The following is an 18,900-nucleotide window of genomic DNA, read 5'->3' on the forward strand; positions in this document are numbered from 1 at the left end:
CTGTTGAGTTTCATTCATATATATGTATTAATTAACCCCCTTTTTCAAATTAGACGTGGCAGATGCGGGATGAACTCCTAGAACCAGATCGCATGAAAGCAATTCAAGAGGAATTGGCGGGATTCTTTCTTGAACACGTCATCAGTAAAGCCGGAGAATACCATGTGGAAATTGATTTCAAATGCTAGGGGTTTGTAATCAAGAGATCTTATACATATTGTACATGTATGTAGCTAGTAAAAAACTTGTTGTTCGACCAATCTCTCGGAGAAGGAGAGGTCGATCGATCACTTCTCTCGGTATGCATGACGAACTTCTGTACTGAATGGTTCTCTCGATCACTTCTCTCGGTATGCATGACGAACTTCTGTACTGAATGGTTCTCTCGATCACTTATGTATATATACTACGTAGCGTCGACCAAGCACGAACATAAGAGAGGACACTTCTCTCTATTAATTAGCTAGCTAACACAATATACGAAACACCTAAATTAACCCCCCAAAACCCCCAACCCTCCTCCTTTCAAAAAAACAAAAACAAAAACCCCAGCCACTGAAATGCAGACGCATGAATGTCTTTTGGTTCCGATTGGGGCCACCAACCGGGACCAAAGGCCCCCTAACTGGGCTCGACGCACAGGACCACGTGGAGGCACATTGGTCCCGGTTCGTGTTTGAACCGGGACTAATGGGTGAAGGTATTAGTAACGACTCATTAGTCCCGGTTCATGAACCGGGACTAAAGGCCTTACGAACCGGGACTAATAGGTGTTTTTCTACTAGTGCCGGGACTATGCCTCGGTAGAAGCCACGAGGACCTTCCTTTTGAAGGATTTGGCGGATGGTCCCAGTTATGCTTGATTTTTCAATTTGTGATGTCCCAGCCGCCCCGTGTAGTTGCATCCGTGATCTGTTCTTTGTGTCCATTGGTACTTAACAGGAAGTCAGGCACCGAAATGAAAAAAAAGGGCTTAATGGACAACTAATCAACGCCAGGGGCCTGGACAGAAAGGAGAAGAAAAGAGTGGAAGGTCCCGCTTACAAAGAAAAGGGCACAACCGCATAAGCAAAAAGTTCCCAGGGGCGTATCTGTAAGGAACTCAGGGACCAGCGCGCAAAATCTCGAAAAAATTTGGACCATTTCTCGATTTGTGCGTGTCATCCTTGCGCAGGGGCCATGCTAATCTTCTCTGTATCGTTCCAATTTTATCGGATGTCCCCGAAGGGACGAGAGAGATGCAGGAGCTGCGCTTATAAACCGGTTTGAGGCTCTGTCGCTAGGCGATGTGGTACTATTCTGGAGTTCGCTGCTGTCTCCCTGTCCCGCGAGCCGCAGGAACCGCGGGGGTGGCACAAATGGGCCGGTAGGTCGCGACTGCGTGCAGGGTGGTTCTTCCTCTGACGGCCCAACTTGGGAGCGAACTGGCACATACAATCACACCAGGCCCAGTTCTCAAAACAAAAAAAATCAGACCAGGCCCTATGCTAGTGGCAGGTTACGCTCAAACAAAAAGAAAAAAATAGTGGCAGGTTTCTCAACCCAAAAAAAAAAACACATTACTGCAGCCGCAGATAGAATGTCGCTCTTGATCTGAGATGCATCATGAATTCATGATATTACTCCTAATCTCCAACACTTCTTACTACTTCCTCTGTTTCTAGTTTATAAGGTGCACACGTTTATGAGAATCAAGTTTGACCATGAATTTTACAAAGGAAATGCGCGCTATGTGACCTAAATTATTCCACTAAATTCATATATTTGAAAGTGCTACCATCGCAAAAAAAAATTATTTTTGAAAGTAGTTTTCAATGTAATTTGAAGGCACACATGATTCACCTTATAAACTATGGAATGGAATAACTAATACAGGAAAATCACAAAAAACTGCTAAGTTTAAAAAACTGTTGAAAATATCATGGAAGTGGAGAATGGATATAAACTTAGCATTGCCAATTTTGCATTACTAATATTTGAATTTTGTGCAAAAATCACATGATGAATTTCCACGCAACAAATGTATGCAACGCGCGTTCCAGCAATTCTAGACCTCTGGTTGAGGCACTCTCCCTTTGACAAGTTGAATGTATACCCCATCATTATGTTCTTTCTATCTCTGTAGCACTTTTAGGCTGAACTGACGAACAGATATGTATCATGTCTCAGCTGCAAGTTAACTGTCAAAAGTTATCTCTTCTTTATACAACTGCAGCCACATTTGATGCTTCCACGAAAACATAATGCTGCAGCTGAAATTACACAGAATCCATTAAACCTTTGGAGTTTTCTCCTTGCAAATGGCATTACATTCCACGACGAATCAGAGCACAACGCTCACAGGAAAACAGATCCAATCGTTTGCTCTTTAATTAGCCTATATGGTACTCCCTCCGTTCCAAAATAGATGACCCAACTTTGTACTAAAGTTAGTATAAAGTTGAGTCATCTATTTTGGAACGGAGGGAGTACAACATAACCTCGGGTAAAGCTTGCTTTATCCTACCAACACCTACAAAACTGCCTGGCAAGGCATGTTGTAATCACTCTCATACACTGTAGTCTTACAGTAGTAACCTAGGGCGGCAAAAAAGGTAATGCAACCTTAGTTCTCATCATCCCCATCAATGCTGGAGAGCATGCTCTTCAATACCTCATAGGTCATGAAGGCGATTCCAACGCTAGGAACAACCTTCAGGTACTCCGGGACTATGCCTCGGTAGAAGCCACGAGGACCTTCCTTTTGAAGGATTTGGCGGATGGTTCCAGTTATGCTTGATTTTTCGATTTGCGATGTCCCAGCCGCCCCGTGTAGTTGCATCCGTCGCTTTACAAGATCAAGAGGAAATGTAGCTGCAATATTGAATGTACCATTTACCAACGGAGATTGGAATTACATGATTCGAGTCATGTAAGATATACAACAATTAGGATGATTAGGTATTAAAGGCCACTTACCTGTCGACGCTGCAATACCAGATAGACTCCCAGAAAACAAGCTCACAACGGCATTGGAATCATTCGGCCTGATGCATATAAGCCCACAGCCATCAGATTGAATCCGACATAATAGAGATGGAAGAAGCCAAGGGAATATTCAGCAAAGCTAAATAATGATGTTCACCTTTCCATTTGCCAATGAGACCTCAAGGATTCATAAACATAAAAGCTGATTGCTATACCCGGTCCAACTCCCTGTAACTCGTAAAAGTTACTGGCAAGTCAACTCAAAAACCATTCTCAGTAGAAGCATGCGGCTTACCAATAATGTGGCCCCAAGGCCTTTATACAATCCTCTGCCACTCTCTTCTCTACAAATTGTGGACAACGTATGGAAGATGCCCTTGTAATACCTGGTGGTTTTCTACACAAAATTAGACAGGGCAAAGTTAGCTTACCAAATGATGTTCCTTTGGTCTGTAAAAGCTGCATTGCATGAAAGTTGAACCTAAGGATGTTGTAAGTTCTAACTGGAAGTTGGATTGGTTGATTGGTTGAGTTTTATTCACAAAAAGAAGACAAACATCATTGGTTAAGTTGAAATATAAGGCCCAAGGCCTTTATACAATCCTCTGCCACTCTCTTCTCTACAAATTGCAGAGATCGCATGAAAGATGCCCTGGTAATACCTAGTGGTTTTCTGCGGAAAATTAGGAAGGACAAAAAAGGACAGACCCAGTGCTAGAAGCTCCCACACCAGGTGGGGTCTGGGGAAGGATTATACGAGGCAAGCCTTACACCTGCACAGTGCAATGCAGAGAGGCCGCATCGAACCCAGGACCTCTTGGCACAAGTGGGGAATACTTCACCACTGCGCCAGGCCTGTCCTTCTGGAAAATTAGAAAGCACAAGACGAATTAATTAGTTAGCTAGCTTGCTATAAATCATGTTCCTTTGGTCTATAAAGCTGCATTGCGTGAAAATGGAATCTAAGGATGCCCTAACTTCTAACTGGAAGTTAGATTGGTTGATTGATTGGCTAAGGGTTATTCACAGAAAGAAGAAAAGTGTACCTGTGTTGCCAAACGAGTTCGAACAACATCCAACGGGTAAGTTACAGATGCAGCTGTGACTCCCGCTAAACCACCACCAAGTAAACGTACGACACTCACATAATTTGGGTCATCCAGGCCAGGCACCATTCCGAGAAGCTGCAAACGTTATTCAAAAATCATCAAACTATAACGAAAAAGCATAAAGTCATGAACAATCTTACAGGTTAACATACTGAAACTTAGTGCTGACCTTTTTGTATCGCTCATATGAATAGAAGCTCATAGCGGAATAAGGTAATCGATGTACAATGGTGACAAGATTGCCTTTCCAAAATGCCCCAAACCCTTCTTCTCGAACAATACGTGAAGCCTCGTGCAATATACTACACTTCCTTAGAGCTGCAGCATCTGAATGCATACCTGCCACCTGTCGGATCAGTATGTCACAAGCTCGTATAACAAACTTTATCATCAACATATGGGTTATGTGACCCAAAAATAATACTGTTGGGTTCGTATTCAAGAACAATTTTGTAGCTATGAACACCGTATAATACAAAAAAACAACAGCCAAGGTTTAACTTCGGACGATGATTGGACACTAAATAAGCAGAGAGTTGTAAATGGACAACAATAATAGTTCATAACTGTCAACCCGGGATATGCAGTTTGGGGCAATCAGTTAAAAGCGAGAGAAGAATCTATACATCGCATTCCGGGAGCTCACTAGATAATATCAGCATCCAAAATCCTTTTGAAAAGCCTACATGTTAAGCCGGAAGAAGCACACCAGCACCTCGAGAAAGGAAATTCTTCCTTCACGCTCAGATAACCACATTAATTGCTACAATCCCAGCGTTTTCCCCATGCTTTTCGGCCCCCAATTCCTTGGATGTCAGGGCACGCGGAATCCCACACGTTGGGGGGGGGGGGGGGGGGGGGGGGGGGGTCCTTTCTGGTCAAATCATGTCCTAGACACAGAATCTCGCGAAATCGAAAGGATTGCTTTAGTTGGTCCTCCCCGGAGCTTCGTGTGCTCTGAAATCCCGCCTCGGGCCACGAATTCGCAGGTGCAGAAGCAAGATGCTACCCTCCCCTGTCCGCTCCGAGCTGCCAATCCGTACACACGAGAACGCCGGAGAAAGGAGGGGCTGTGGGGGAAGCCTTTTATACCTGGAAGAGGATGGTGAGGCGGGCGAGGGGCGCGGTGCAGGTCTTGCTGACGACGCCGGCGAAGCCCCCGGCGGCGAGGTGCGCGGCGGTGCCGATGTGGCGCTGCTGCTGCTCCTGGCGGGGGGAGGCCGAGACGGCGCCGCGGCCGTCGAGGCCCACGCCGCCCACCCGCGCCTCGGTCTGCATCGGCGGGCGGGGCGGGGAGGGCGGGACGGGTGGGGATTGCGGCTAGGGTTGGGTCGCTCGCGGGGGCGGTGCGGTGTGGATGGCGGACGGACGCGTGCGTGCGTGCGTGCGTCCGCGCTCGGAGTTCGAAAGCGGCGACGGTGCGTACGTGCTGCGTAGCCCGCTCCGCCTCCTCACGTTTATTGTTTTTTTACTACAGCTAGGCGCTAGCCATAGTTTTTCCTTGGGAGACTTTCTTTCGTTTCTTGGGGCCGGGGCCAGTGCTCTTTCTTTTCCTTATATTTTAGCGTCCGGTTTTTTTTAACAGGTACATACACAAGCGCTCAAAGATGCCTTGTAGTCGATAGAAATGTCTTTTCCATTGAGCGCAAATTGCCGAAAAATCTGAAATAAATTCAGGATAAATGCGAGCACCAGGACATAAACCCTGGTGGACTGATGATACCACTATCCTTCTAAGAGCATCTCGAGCCGTTCGCCCCCCCTCCCTCCCGGGGGGGGGGGGGGGCTTGAAATAGCGCCGCTTGGGGGGCCAACCGGCGGGGGGGGGGGGCAAGTCAGCCCCCAGCCGCCGATTTCGGCCCAAATTTGACGTGTTTCAGCAGAAATTCAACAAAAACTAATTTTATATAGTTCCTCACAGAAATCAATACAAATCAAATAGTTCAACGAAGCAAACTCATAATTCAGACACAAATTAAAACCCATAGTTCAACGAAGTAAACTCATAGGTCATCACACATCGAACTAGGAGTTGCCCTTGAGCCTCCATAGGTGCTCCACTAGATCTTGTTGCAGTTCTTGATGCACCTGTGGGTGTCGGATCTCCTGACACATATTGAGGAAGGCAGCCCATGATGTTGGTACTGTTGGGGAACGTAGCAGAAATTCAAAAAAAATTTACGCAACACCAAGATCAATCTATGGAGTAATCTAGCAACGAGGGGGAAGGAGAGTGCATCTACATACCCTTGTAGATCGCTAAGCGGAAGCGTTTCAAGAATGCGGATGATGGAGTTGTACTCGCGGCGATACAAATCGCGGAAGATCCGATCTAGCGCCGAACGGACGGCGCCTCCGCGTTCAACACACGTACAGCCTGGGGACGTCTCCTCCTTCTTGATCCAGCAAGGGGAGAGGAGAAGTTTAGGGAGAACTCCGACAGCACGACGGCGTGGTGGTGGTGGAGCTCGTGGTTCTCCAGCAGGGCTTCGCCAAGCACTACGGAGGAGAAGGAGGTGTTGGAGGAGGGAGAGGGATGCGCCAAGGGAAGGGTGTGTGGCTGCCCTCTCTCTCCCTCACTATATATAGGGGTAAGGGGGTGGAGGAGGCGCCCTAGGGTTCCCTAGGGGAGGGGCGGCGGCCACAGGGGAAACCCTAGATGGGTTTGGGCGCCCCCACCCCCTAGGAAACTTGTCCCCCAAGCCGGGAAGGGGGGCTGCCCTAGGGGAGGCGCCCCCACCTCTCCTGGTTACGTGAGAGGGGCTGGGAAGGGCGCACCACCCCTTAGTGGGCTGGTTTGCCCCTTCCCCTTTGGCCCATGAGGCCCTCCAACACTTGCTGGGGCTCCCGAAACACCTTTCGGTCATGCTGGCCATAGCCTGGTACCCCCGAAACATTTCCGGACTCCAATACCCTTCGTCCAATATATCGATCTTCACCGCCGGACCATTCCGGAACTCCTCGTGATGTCCGGGATCACATATGGGACTCCGAACAACCTTCGGTAACCACATACTATTTCCCATAACAACTCTAGCGTCACCGAACCTTAAGTGTGTAGACCCTACGGGTTCGGGAATCATGCAGACATGACCGAGACAACTCTCTGGCCAATAACCAACAGCGGGATCTGGATACCCATGTTGGCTCCCACATGTTCCACGATGATCTCATCGGATGAACCACGATGTCGAGGATTCAATCAATCCCGTATAGAATTCCCTTTGTCTAGCGGTATAGTACTTGCCCGAGATTCAATCGTCGGTATCCCGATACCTTGTTCAATCTCATTGCCGGCAAGTCTCTTTACTCGTTCCGTAACACATCATCCCGTGATCAACCCCTTGGTCACATTGTGCACATTATGATGATGTCCTACCGAGTGGGCCCAGAGATACCTCTCCGTCACACGGAGTGACAAATCCCAGTCTCGATTCGTGCCAACCCAGCAGACACTTTTGGAGATACCCGTAGTGTACCTTTATAGCCACCCAGTTACGTTGTGACGTTTGGTACACCCAAAGCATTCCTATGGCATCCAGGAGTTGCACAATCTCATGGTCTAAGGAAATGATACTTGACATTAGAAAAGCTTTAGCATACGAACTACACGATCTTTTTGCTAGGCTTAGGATTGGGTCTTGTCCATCACATCATTCTCCTAATGATGTGATCCCGTTATCAACGACATCCAATGTCCATGGTCAGGAAACCGTAACCATCTATTGATCAACGAGCTAGTCTACTAGAGGCTTACTAGGGACATGGTGTTGTCTATGTATCCACACATGTATCTGAGTTTCCTATCAATACAATTATAGCATGGATAATAAACGATTATCATGAACAAGGAAATATAATAATAATAACTAATTTATTATTGCCTCTAGGGCATATTTCCAATAGTCTCCCACTTGCACTAGAGTCAATAATCTAGTTCACATCACCATGTGATTAACACTCACATGTCACATCGCCATGTGACCAACATACAAAGAGTTTACTAGTGTCACTAAACTAGTTCACATCATCATGTGATTAAGACTCAATGAGTTCTGGGGTTTGATCATGTTTTGCTTGTGAGAGAGGTTTTAGTCAACGGGTCTGCAACATTCAGATCCGTATGTACTTCGCAAATCTCTAGGTCATATTGTAAATGCTGCTTCCACGCTCCACTTGGAGCTATTTCAAATGGTTGCTCCACTATACGTATCCGGTTTGCTACTCAGAGTCATTCGGATAGGTGTTAAAGCTTGCATCGACGTAAGCCTTTACGCCGAACTCTTTATCACCTCCATAATCGAGAAACATGTCCTTATTACTCCAAGGACAATTTTGACCGTTGTCCAATGATCCATTCCTGGATCACTCTTGTACCCCTTTGCCAGACATGTGGCAAGGCACACATAAGGTGCGGTACTCAGCATAGCATACTGTAGAGCCTACGTCTAAAGCATAGGGGACGACCTTCGTCCTTTCTCTCTCTTCTGCCATGGTCGAGCTTTAAGTCTTAACTTCATACCTTACAACTCAGGCAAGAACTCCTTCTTTGACTGATCCATCTTGAACACCTTCAAGATCATGTCAAGGTATGTGCTCATTTGAAAGTACCATTAAGCGTTTTTTATCAATCCTCATAGATCTTGATGCTCAACGTTCAAGCAGCTTAATCCAGGTTTTCCCTTGAAAAACACTTTCAAATAACCCTATATGCTTTCCAGAAATTCTACATCATTTCTGATCAACAATATGTCAACAACATATACTCATCAGAAATTCCATAGTGCTCCCACTCACTTCTTTGGAAATACAGGTTTCTCATAAACTTTGTATAATCCCAAAATCTTTGATCATCTCATCAAAGTGTATATTCTGACTCCGAGATGCTTGCTCTAGTCCAAGGAAGGATCGCTGGAGCTAGCATACCTTTTAGCATCCTCAGGATCGACAAAACCTTTCTGATTGTATCACATACAACCTTTCCTTACGAAAACTGGTAAGGAAACTCGTTTTGACATCCATCTGCCAGATTTCATAAATGCAGCTAATGCTAACATGATTCCGACGGACTTAAGCATCACTACGGATGAGAAAATCTCATCGTAGTCAACTCCTTGAACTTGTGAAGAACTCTTCACCACAAGTTGAGCTTCATAGACGGTGACATTACCGTCCACGTCCGTCTTCTTCTTAAAGATCCATTTATCTCAATGGCTTGCCGATCATCGGGCAAGTCCACCAAAGTCCATGCTTTGTTCTGATACATGGATCCTATCTCGGAATTCATGGCTTCTAACCATTTGTCGGAATATGGGCCCACCATCGCTTCTCCATAGATCGTAGGTTCATTGTTGTCTAGCAACACGACCTTCAAGACAGGATTACTGTACCACTCTGAAGTAGTACGCATCCTTGTCACCCTACGAGGTACAGTAGTGACTTGATCCGAAACTTCATGATCACTATCATAAGCTTCTACTTCAATTGGTGTAGATGCCATAGGAACAACTTCTTGTACCCTGCTACACACTAGTTGAAGTGACGGTTCAATAACCTCATCAAGTCTCCACCATCCTCCCACTCAATTCTTTCGAGAGAAACTTTTCCTCGAGAAAGGACCTAATTCTAGAAACAATCCCTTATGCTTTCGGAACTGAGACTGGAGGTATACCCAACTATTTTGGGTGTCCTATGAAGATGCATTTATCTGCTTTGGGTTCGAGTTTATCAGCCTGAAACTTTTTCACATAAGCGTCGCAGCCCCAAACTTTCAAGAAACGACAACTTAGGTTTCTCCAAACCATAGTTCAAACGGTGTCGTTTCAACGGAATTCCATGGTGCCCTATTAAAGTGAGTGTGGTTGTCTCTAATGCCTAACCCATGAACAATTGTGGTAATTCGACAAGAGACATCATGGTACGCACCATATCCAATAGGGTGCAACTATGATGTTCGGACACACCATCACACTATGGTGTTCCATGCGGTATTAATTGTGAAATAATTTCCACAATGTCTTAATTGCGTGCCAAAGCTCGTAACTCAAATACTCATCTCTATGATCATATCATAGACATTTTATCCTCTTGTCACGATGATCTTCAACTTCACTCTGAAATTACTTGAACCATTCAATAATTCAGACTTGTGTTTCATCAAGTAAATATACTCAACATCTACTCGAATCATCTGTGAAGTAAGAACATAACGATATTCACTGCATGCCTCAGCACTCATTGGACTGCACACATCAAAATGTGTTACTTCTAACAAGTTGCTATCTTGTTCCATCTTACTGAAAACGAGGCTTTTCAGTCATCTTGCCCATGTGGTATGATTTGCATATCTCAAGTGATTCAAAATTAAGTGAGTCCAAACGATCCATCTGCATGGAGTTTCTTCATGCGTATACACCAATAGACATGGTTCGCATGTCTCAAACTTTTCAAAAACGAGTGAGTCCAAAGATCCATCAATATGGAGCTTCTTCATGCGTTTTATACCAATATGACTTACATGGCAGTGCCACAAGTAAGTGGTACTATCATTACTATCTTATATCTTTTGGCATGAAAATGTGTATCACTACGATCGAGATTCAATAAACCATTCCTTTAGGTGCAAGACCATTGAAGGTATTATTCAAATAAATAGAGTAACCATTATTCTCCTTAAATGAATAACCGTATTGCGATAGACATAATCCAATCATGTCTATGCTCAATGCAAACACCAAATGACAATTATTCAGGTTTAATACTAATCTTGATGGTAGAGGGAGCGTGCGATGTTTGATCATATCAAACTTGTAAACACTTCCAACACATATCGTCAGCTCACCTTTAGCTAGTCTCCGTTTATTCCGTAGCTCTTTTATTTCGAGTTACTAACACTTAGTAACCGAACCGGTATCTAATACCCTGGTGCTACTAGGAGTACTAGTAAAGTACACATTAACATAATGTATATCCAATATACTTCTATCGACCTTGCCAGCCTTCTTATCTACCAAGTATCTAGGGTAATTCTGCTCCAGTGGATGTTCTTCTTATTACAGAAGCACTTAGTCTCGGGTCTGGGTTTAACCTTGGGTTTCTTCATTAGAGCATCAGCTGATTTGCTGTTTCATGAAGTATCCCTCCTTGCCCTTGCCCTTCTTGAAACTAGTGGTTTCACCAACCATCAACAATTGATGCTCCTTCTTGATTCCTACTTTCGCGGTGTCAAACATCGCGAATATCTCAAGGAACATCATATCTATCCCTGATATGTTATAGTTCATCACGAAGCTCTAGCAGCTTGGTGGCAATGACTTTGGAAAAACATCACTATCTCATCTGGAAGATTAACTCCCACTCGATTCAAGTGATTGTGGTACTCAGACAATCTGAGCACAAGCTCAACGATTGAGCTTTTCTCCCTTAGTTTGTAGGCTAAGAAAATCGTCGGAGGTCTTATACCTCTTGACGTGGGCACGAGCCTGAAATCCCAATTTCAGCCCTCGAAACATCTCATATGTTCCGCAATGTTTCGAAATCGTCTTTGGTGCCTCAACTCTAAACCGTTTAACTGAACTATCACATAGTTATCAAAACGTGTATGTTAGATGTTCGCAACACCCGTAGATGACGTTCGAGGTTCAGCACACTGAGCAGTGCATTAAGGACATAAGCATTCTACGAAGCAATGAGGACAATCCTCAGTTTACGGACCTAGTCCGCATAATTGCTGCTATCAACTTTCAACTGAATTTTTTCTCTAGGAACATATCTAAATAGTAGAACTAAAGCGCGAGCTTACGACATAATTTGCAAAGATCTTTTGACTATGTTCAAGATAATTAAGTTCATCTTATGAACTCCCACTCAGATAGATATCCCTCTAGTCATCTAAGGGATTACATGATCCGAGTCAACTAGGTCGTGTCCGATCATCACGTGAGACGGACTAGTCAAGGTCGGTGAACATCTTCATGTTGATCGTATCTTCTATACGACTCATGCTCGACCTTTCGGTCTTCCGTGTTCCGAGGCCATGTCTGTACATGCTAGGCTCGTTAAGTCAACCTAAGTGTATTGCGTGTGTAAATCTGGCTTACACCCGTTGTATTCGAATGTTAGAATCTATCACACCCGATCATCACGTGGTGCTACGAAACAACGAACCTTCGCAACGGTGCACAGTTAGGGGGAACACTTTTCTTGAAATTATTGCGAGGGATCATCTTATTTAAGCTACCGTCATTCTAAGAAAATAAGATGCATAAACATGATAAACATCACATGCAATCAAATAGTGACATGATATGGCCAATATCATATTGCTCCTTTGATCTCCATCTTCGGGGCGCCATGATCATCCTCGTCACCGGCATGACACCATGATCTCCATCATCATGATCTCCATCATCGTGTCTCCATGAAGTTGTCTCGCCAACTATTACTTCTACTACTATGGCTAACGGTTTAGCAATAAAGTAAAGTAATTACATGGTGTTGTTCAATGACACGCAGGTCATACAATAAATTAAGACAACTCCTATGGCTCCTGCCGGTTGTCATACTCATCGAGATGCAAGTCGTGATTCCTATTACAAGAACATGATCAATCTCATACATCACATATCATTCATCACATTCTATTTGGCCATATCACATCACATAGCATACCCTGCAAAAACAAGTTAGACGTCCTCTAATTATTGTTTGCATGTTTTATGTGGCTGCTATGGGTTTCTAGCAAGAACGTTTCTTACCTACACAAAAACCACAACGTGATATGTCAATTGCTATTTACCCTTCATAAGGACCCTTTTCATCGAATCCGATCCGACTAAAGTGGGAGAGACTGGCACCCGCTAGCCACCTTCACTAGTAGAAAAAGGGTCAAACGTGAAGCACATTAGTGCCGGTTTGTATTTGAGCCGGCACAAATATATACATTAGTGCCAGTTCCAACGGCTAGCTGGGCCGCTCTCATTAGTACCGGTTCGTGGCTAACCTTTAGCACCGGTTCGTGCCACGAACCGGTACTAATGAGAGTGGTGGCAGGATGTTGTCAGTCTGGGCCCCCTCCAGCACCTTTAGTACCGGTTCTTGGCACGAACCGGTACTAAAGGTCGTTGTCGGTGTCAAAACCGGCGGATCTCGGGTAGGGGGTCCCGAACTGTGCGTCTAGGCGGATGGTAACAGGAGACAAGGGACACGATGTTTTACCCAGGTTCGGGCCCTCTCGATGGAGGTAAAACCCTACGTCCTGCTTGATTAATATTGATGATATGGGTAGTACAAGAGTGGATCTACCACGAGATCAAGGAGGCTAAACCCTAGAAGCTAGCCTATGGTATGATTGTTGTAATGGAGGTTATGTCCTACGGACTAAAGCCCTCCGGTTTATATAGACACCGGAGAGGGCTAGGGTTACACAGAGTCGGTTACAATGGTAGGAGATCTACATATCCATATTGCCAAGCTTGCCTTCCACGCCAAGGAAAGTCCCATCCGGACACGGGACGGAGTCTTCAATCTTGTATCTTCGTAGTCTTGGAGTCCGGCGGACGATGATAGTCCGACTATCCGGACACCCCCTAGTCCAGGACTCTCTCAGTAGCCCCTGAACCTGGCTTCAATGACGATGAGTCCGGCGCGCATAATGTTCGGCATTGCAAGGCGGGTTCCTCCTCTGAATAATCCAAAGAAGATTGTGAACACCAGGATAGTGTCCGGCTCTGCAAAATAAATTCCACATTCCACCGTAGAGAGAATAAAATGTACACAAGTTTAATCTGCTGACGTATTTTGCGGCATGACGTCACACCACTACCAAGCCTTTACTTGAATCGTTTTTTATTATACCACCTCAGCACGTTTAGCGAAGTGGTTTCCTTGGCACGTCTTGTCGAAGCAGAGATCGTGTTCCCCTTATCCCGGGATTCTCATCAATACGGGCGTGGGTAACCCAACCGCGCCCGTCGCCACGCCTCCTCTATCGAAGGCGAATCCTGAACGGTCACGGAGACGGCTCTTGGTATTTTCCCTCTTTATAAGAGGACCAAGGCTCGTTTCTTTTCTTCAATCTTCCATCGAATCTTCTCCTTGCTCCAAGTTCCAACACCCAGAGCCCCAGATTAGAGCGCTTCGGACCTTCAACAATGTCTGGCTCCGACCTTCAGGGCCGGACGGAGGAGGACGTGCTAAAGCTGCGTGAGGCCAAGTACCTGTCTTACGAGATTTCACACAGGTTGCCCGCCCAAGGGCAGGCCATACCCACTCCTGAGCCCGGTGAGTACGTCGTCTTCGTGTCCCACCTCCGTCGGGGTTTAGGCTTCTCGACGGATCCCTTCGTGAGGGGGCTCATGTTCTACTACGGGCTGGATTTTCATGACTTGGATCCATCCTCCATATTTCCACATTTATTATCGTCTGCGAAGCCTTCCTCCGCGTCATCCCTCACTTCGGCCTGTGGCTGAAGACCTTCAATGTGGAGCCGAAGATGATTGGGGGGCGTCAAGCAGAGTGCGGCGGGGCGGTCATAAGGAGGAGGACCGATGCCCCGTGGCCCGAGGGCTCCTTCCAAGAGGAGCTCGGCTTGTGGCAGCAGGAGTGGTTCTATATCACCGCTCCGAAGGGCAGCAGGCAAAAGCCGCCGCCTTCATTCTGCCCGGGACCTCCACGACGATTGATGTCGTGGGTCAACCAAGGGCTCAATTGGGGGCCGTCAAAAGACGTGCCCCTATTGCAGGGCTGGATTTGAGACCTCCAAGCGAGGGAGATCGATCTGGTAGTGGTGATGCAAGTCATGCTAATCAGGCGTCTTCTGCCCTGCAAATGCCGTCCTCTCCGGTTATGGGAGTTTAATCTGGAGGGACCACGAATTCTCCAACACTTCATGGGTACGACACCCGTGGATATGTACAAGTTGTTCTTCGGACCGCAGGTGGCGTGTCCGGAATTGACCGAGGATGCAGGCCTAAGATGCAATCGCCCGGATACTCAGGTAAGTAGCTCAGTGTCTGGACGTACCGTCTGTTTGCTTTTCTATAATTCGCCTTTTAACTCGTTATCCTTCGTCAGGAGTGGGTAGCGCGAGCAAAGCTGATAAGGTGTCCAGCCCCCCTCCCAGAGACCGCACCGGAGCCCGTGCTGGTCAGAATGTTGGAGGTCGCGCCTGTAGAAGAAGGCGAAGGGGAAAATAGAGGAGCTATCACCTCGCCCAAGGGGGCGCTTGAAGAAGGGGGGATCGAGAATCCCTCCTTCCATGGGGAGAAGAGGACCGCCTCCGAAGACCCGGAGGCCAAAGTCTCTAAGCGGGGGAAGAAATCTTCACCAGAGGGTCCTGCGTCCGGGGAGACCCCGGCCGTACAATTTTCTCTAAAGAATCAGCCCTCCAGCGAGCCGTGAGTAGAAAAAGGGGAGTTCATCAGTAAGAAAACATCCCTATTTGTGCTTCTGAGGATAACCGAAATTTTTACCTTGTAGTTCGGATCTGCGACCTTCTTAGCTGAGCTCGTCTTCGTGGGATCTTCGTCCGGAGATGATGGAGAGCGAGACGCCTCTGTCTGCTGCGCCGTCGGATAGGGCGGACGAGCCTGAAGTGTCATCACGGAGGGTATCCCCGAGTCCGGCAGAGCCGAAGAGTTCGGCGCCGATTAGTGTTCGGCCGGGGGAGCTGAAGGATCTGCTTGAGAGGGCGTCCATCTCAGAAGATCACCGTGCATTGATGAACATGGTGATTGGAAGGATTTCGTCCGCCGAAAGCGGATTGCATAATGCCGTCAGGAGTTTGCTGGCGGGATTTAAGGTACGTAAAAACGACGCACCTTTTTGACAGTTTTGCACATAGAAGTGCGCCCTGTATAGATAGTAGCCCCTGGGACTCGGTAGGTTGTCGAAAGCGACAGCGTGCCGAGGATCAAAATCGCAGGTATTGAGTGTCGCATTTCCTATGCAGGTGGCGGATAGTCCGGGGGCTAGCCGGACTGATGGAGTTGCCGAATTAATGCGGCAACTCGATGTAGCGGATGTGGACATCACGCTAGTCAACAAGTGACTTGACGAGTCGCAAGGTAAATTAATTCTCCGCAGTCACCTATTTAAGGGAGCAAAAGCCCACCTCTTACAATATTTATGCTTTACGCAGATGGTGCTACTGCTGTGGAGAACCTTCGGGCCAAACTTGCTCAAGCCAAGGAGCAAGCCAGAAGGAGTGATGCGGCTGCCTTGAGGGCGGCCGAAGAGTTAGAAGCCGAAAGGGCTGCACACTGCCGAAGCAGGGAAGAGATGGCTGAATTGGCCGTTAAATTAAAGGATGCTACCGACCGCAATGAGGCTCTTGAAAAGGAGCACCTATCAGAGCGAGAAGACCTGGGGAAGGCCACCGCCGAGGCCAAGGATGCTCGTTCGGCAATGCGGGCTATGAAGGAGGAGCTGCGTCAGGCCGGAGACATTGTGGCTGGCAAGCCTTTTCTGCTGCGTCGCCGGTTTACGGATCCAAATTATGCCCAGCTTGGCCAGCTGTGGGGTCCGGAGGATCCATATATGGACTTAGCGGCAAGTGCGGCGGATGCCGTTGTGCACTTCCGGAGTCAGAAGGATCACAAGACGGAAGAGCTGTTTTGGTCTCAATTCCATAGTCCGGATCGTTCACTTCCGCTGACCGATCGGTTGGCCGAATGGGCTGAGCTGAACAGGTTGTCCGGACTTGCCATGACGGATATCGTGACTCATGTCTGGCCAGAGAGGCCCAAGGCGACGAGCTATTTTGGCTTATTGCAGCAATTTCTTGGGGCGGTGCCGCATATCAAGGAGATGAAGCGGTCGGCCTGCATAGAAGGTGCGCGGATGGCCCTTGCCCGTGTGAAGACACATTGGACGGAGATGGATGCCACCGCTGTTGCAACCCAGGGTTCGGACGAAAGCCGGTTACCCGCCGAGCACTATTTTGGGGAAGTTATGCGTGGTGCTCGTGTAATAGAGTCGCAGTGCTCGAAAAATGTCACGTTCAAGTGAACGTTGTATTTTGTAAAACAATGGTTATGATGTAATCGCTTTTTATACTTGTGCGTTCCAAGTATTGAAATATCTCCTATGCGGCCGTTTATGTATACGTGTGTATAACCTGAAAGATGGCAGTCTTCGGCTTCAGCCCCCACGCACAAGGTGCGGGGGTGTTCGCAAAAATAGCGCATTTTCACACTTAATCCGACGTCTCGGTCCTGTTGAGGAGGTGGTAGCGTAGCAAACGAGGCAACCGGACTATGATGCTTTATCACTTTCACTTAGCCATTGGAGTTCGAGGGTGGGGCTACGATATAGCCCCTGGGGGCACCGCGCTCTCCGAATTCGGGGCGCGTGTGTGCCTGACCGGGAAACGGTCCTTCGTCAAAGCGGGGAATTCTAAACATTCCGGTGGTCGATCGAGTGGTTGACCAGTCTCTCGCTGTATCATGACAGTCAGTTTTCGGCTTTCTCTACTGAGGTGCTTCGCCCAGCCGAACTGGGGCACAATCGCAGTAGTTCTCCTGGTGCCGCGTTAGCCGATGATACGGAACGTAAGGCAGCAAAACACAGGAGCCGGGCAAACCCAACATTTGACCAAAGACATGATTCGGAGCTGATGCATATAAGGCCTAACTCAAGACGCCGAACACTCCCTAAGGTGTTCGGTCTTTATAATAATGGGCAGAACAATGCCCTAAGCCCCTAGTGTCCAGGTACGGGCAAGGTCTTCTGACGCGGCCGATGCCAAAACGTCAGGCTCCACTCTGGTTATAATGAGAAACCAGGGGATTATAGCAACAAGAGACAGTAAAAAAGGTTTACGCAGGGTCTTAATTTGAAAAGAATCCTTGCGACGGGTCCCTACTGCACGTCTGCGCCTGTGTCTCCGTTGTGCCGTTATCCTGGACGGGTGTGCACGTTGTTCATCTGTAAAAAGAGAGGAACTTAGTTTGAAAGGAAATCGTGCGAGAGAAAAAAAAGGTGTATGAAAAATATTAATAAATAAGTAAAGCGGAGTTTATATTAGCTCATTGTTGCTTGTAGGCGCAGCCCCTTGTGAAGGGGTGTGCGGCTAGGGAGCCCCTAGCTTGTTTATGCTAGACTCGTCTAGCTATGTCCGGGGTCTTTAAATGACCCTCGCAATGAAATGATGCCACGTGGACCGGGCATCTTAAGTGTAAGAGACGCGTAATGTGGTATGGCGTTGAAGTGGACAAAAGCTTCACGTCCCAATAGTACTTGATAGCTACTTTTGGATGGGACGACATGAAAGATTAGTTTTTCGCGTCGGAAGTTGTTCGGTGACCCGAACACAACTTCTAGTAATAAGGAGCCTGTGCAATTGGCGTAAGGGCCTGGCGTCACTCCTTTAAAGGAAGTGCGGCTATGTCTAATTTTAGTATGGTCTATCCCCAACTTGCGGATTGTGGTTGGATATAGCAGGTTTAAATCGCTGCCTCCGTCCATCAGGACTTGTGTAAATTGTAGTCCGTCGATTATAGGATCCAATATCAGAGCAGTCCATCCTGCATTCCGGACACTTCTGGAATAATCGAGGTGGTCAAAAGTTATTGGTTTTGACATCCAATCTCGAGGTTCCGCTGGGGTGGGCCGTGCGGGACCGTCTTAGCGGGTGCCGCATTTTTCCGTGTTATCACATGAAGTGAGTTTACTGCTTTGACTTCTTTTGGGAAAGTCTTTTGTTTTCCGGTGCTCTGCTGGTGGGGTTTATCATCATCCTCGCTTGATGCGTCGAGCCCCTTCTGTTTGGCATTTAATCGGCCGGACTGTTTGAAAACCCAACAATCTCGGTGGGTGTGGTTTG

The 18,900-nt window shown here is 47.1% G+C and overlaps 1 protein-coding gene and 1 non-coding gene across 3 annotated transcripts; both read right to left on the reverse strand.

Moving 5' to 3' along the window:
* Positions 1-1,128: 1,128 nt before the first annotated feature.
* On the reverse strand, positions 1,129-1,231 carry LOC123072992 (U6 spliceosomal RNA). The gene has a single exon (XR_006435520.1). It is a non-coding gene; the product is annotated as a U6 spliceosomal RNA (small nuclear RNA).
* A 1,016-nt stretch (positions 1,232-2,247) lies between these two features.
* Positions 2,248-5,497, reverse strand: LOC123068525 (mitochondrial substrate carrier family protein B). 2 transcript variants are annotated; one of them, XM_044491110.1, is made up of 8 exons: positions 5,169-5,497; positions 4,246-4,422; positions 4,014-4,151; positions 3,263-3,364; positions 3,125-3,195; positions 2,959-3,026; positions 2,481-2,853; positions 2,248-2,391 (listed from the first exon to the last, which is right to left on the reverse strand). In XM_044491110.1, the coding sequence occupies exons 1-7, from the start codon at positions 5,352-5,354 to the stop codon at positions 2,606-2,608; spliced, it is 990 nt and encodes a 329-aa protein (XP_044347045.1). In that variant the 5' UTR covers positions 5,355-5,497; the 3' UTR covers positions 2,248-2,391; positions 2,481-2,605. The 2 variants fall into 2 exon arrangements, with proteins under 2 accessions (XP_044347045.1, XP_044347046.1); XM_044491111.1 differs by lacking the exon at positions 2,248-2,391 and having other exon boundaries at positions 2,482-2,853; positions 4,246-4,415; positions 5,169-5,381.
* Positions 5,498-18,900: the final 13,403 nt, after the last annotated feature.

Source organism: Triticum aestivum, chromosome 3B (assembly GCF_018294505.1).
Source record: "Triticum aestivum cultivar Chinese Spring chromosome 3B, IWGSC CS RefSeq v2.1, whole genome shotgun sequence".
In the NCBI taxonomy this organism is placed as follows: Eukaryota; Viridiplantae; Streptophyta; class Magnoliopsida; order Poales; family Poaceae; genus Triticum; species Triticum aestivum.

Coding starts and splice junctions, on each gene's coding strand:
- LOC123068525 (XM_044491110.1), bottom strand. CDS start 5,354: ATGCAGACCGAGGCGCGGGTGGGCGGCGTGGGCCTCGACGGCCGCGGC. Junction 4,423..5,168: donor GCCTCACCATCCTCTTCCAG/GTATAAAAGGCT, acceptor CTGATCCGACAG/GTGGCAGGTATGCATTCAGA. Junction 3,196..3,262: donor GCCTTGGGGCCACATTATTG/GTAAGCCGCATG, acceptor TACGAGTTACAG/GGAGTTGGACCGGGTATAGC.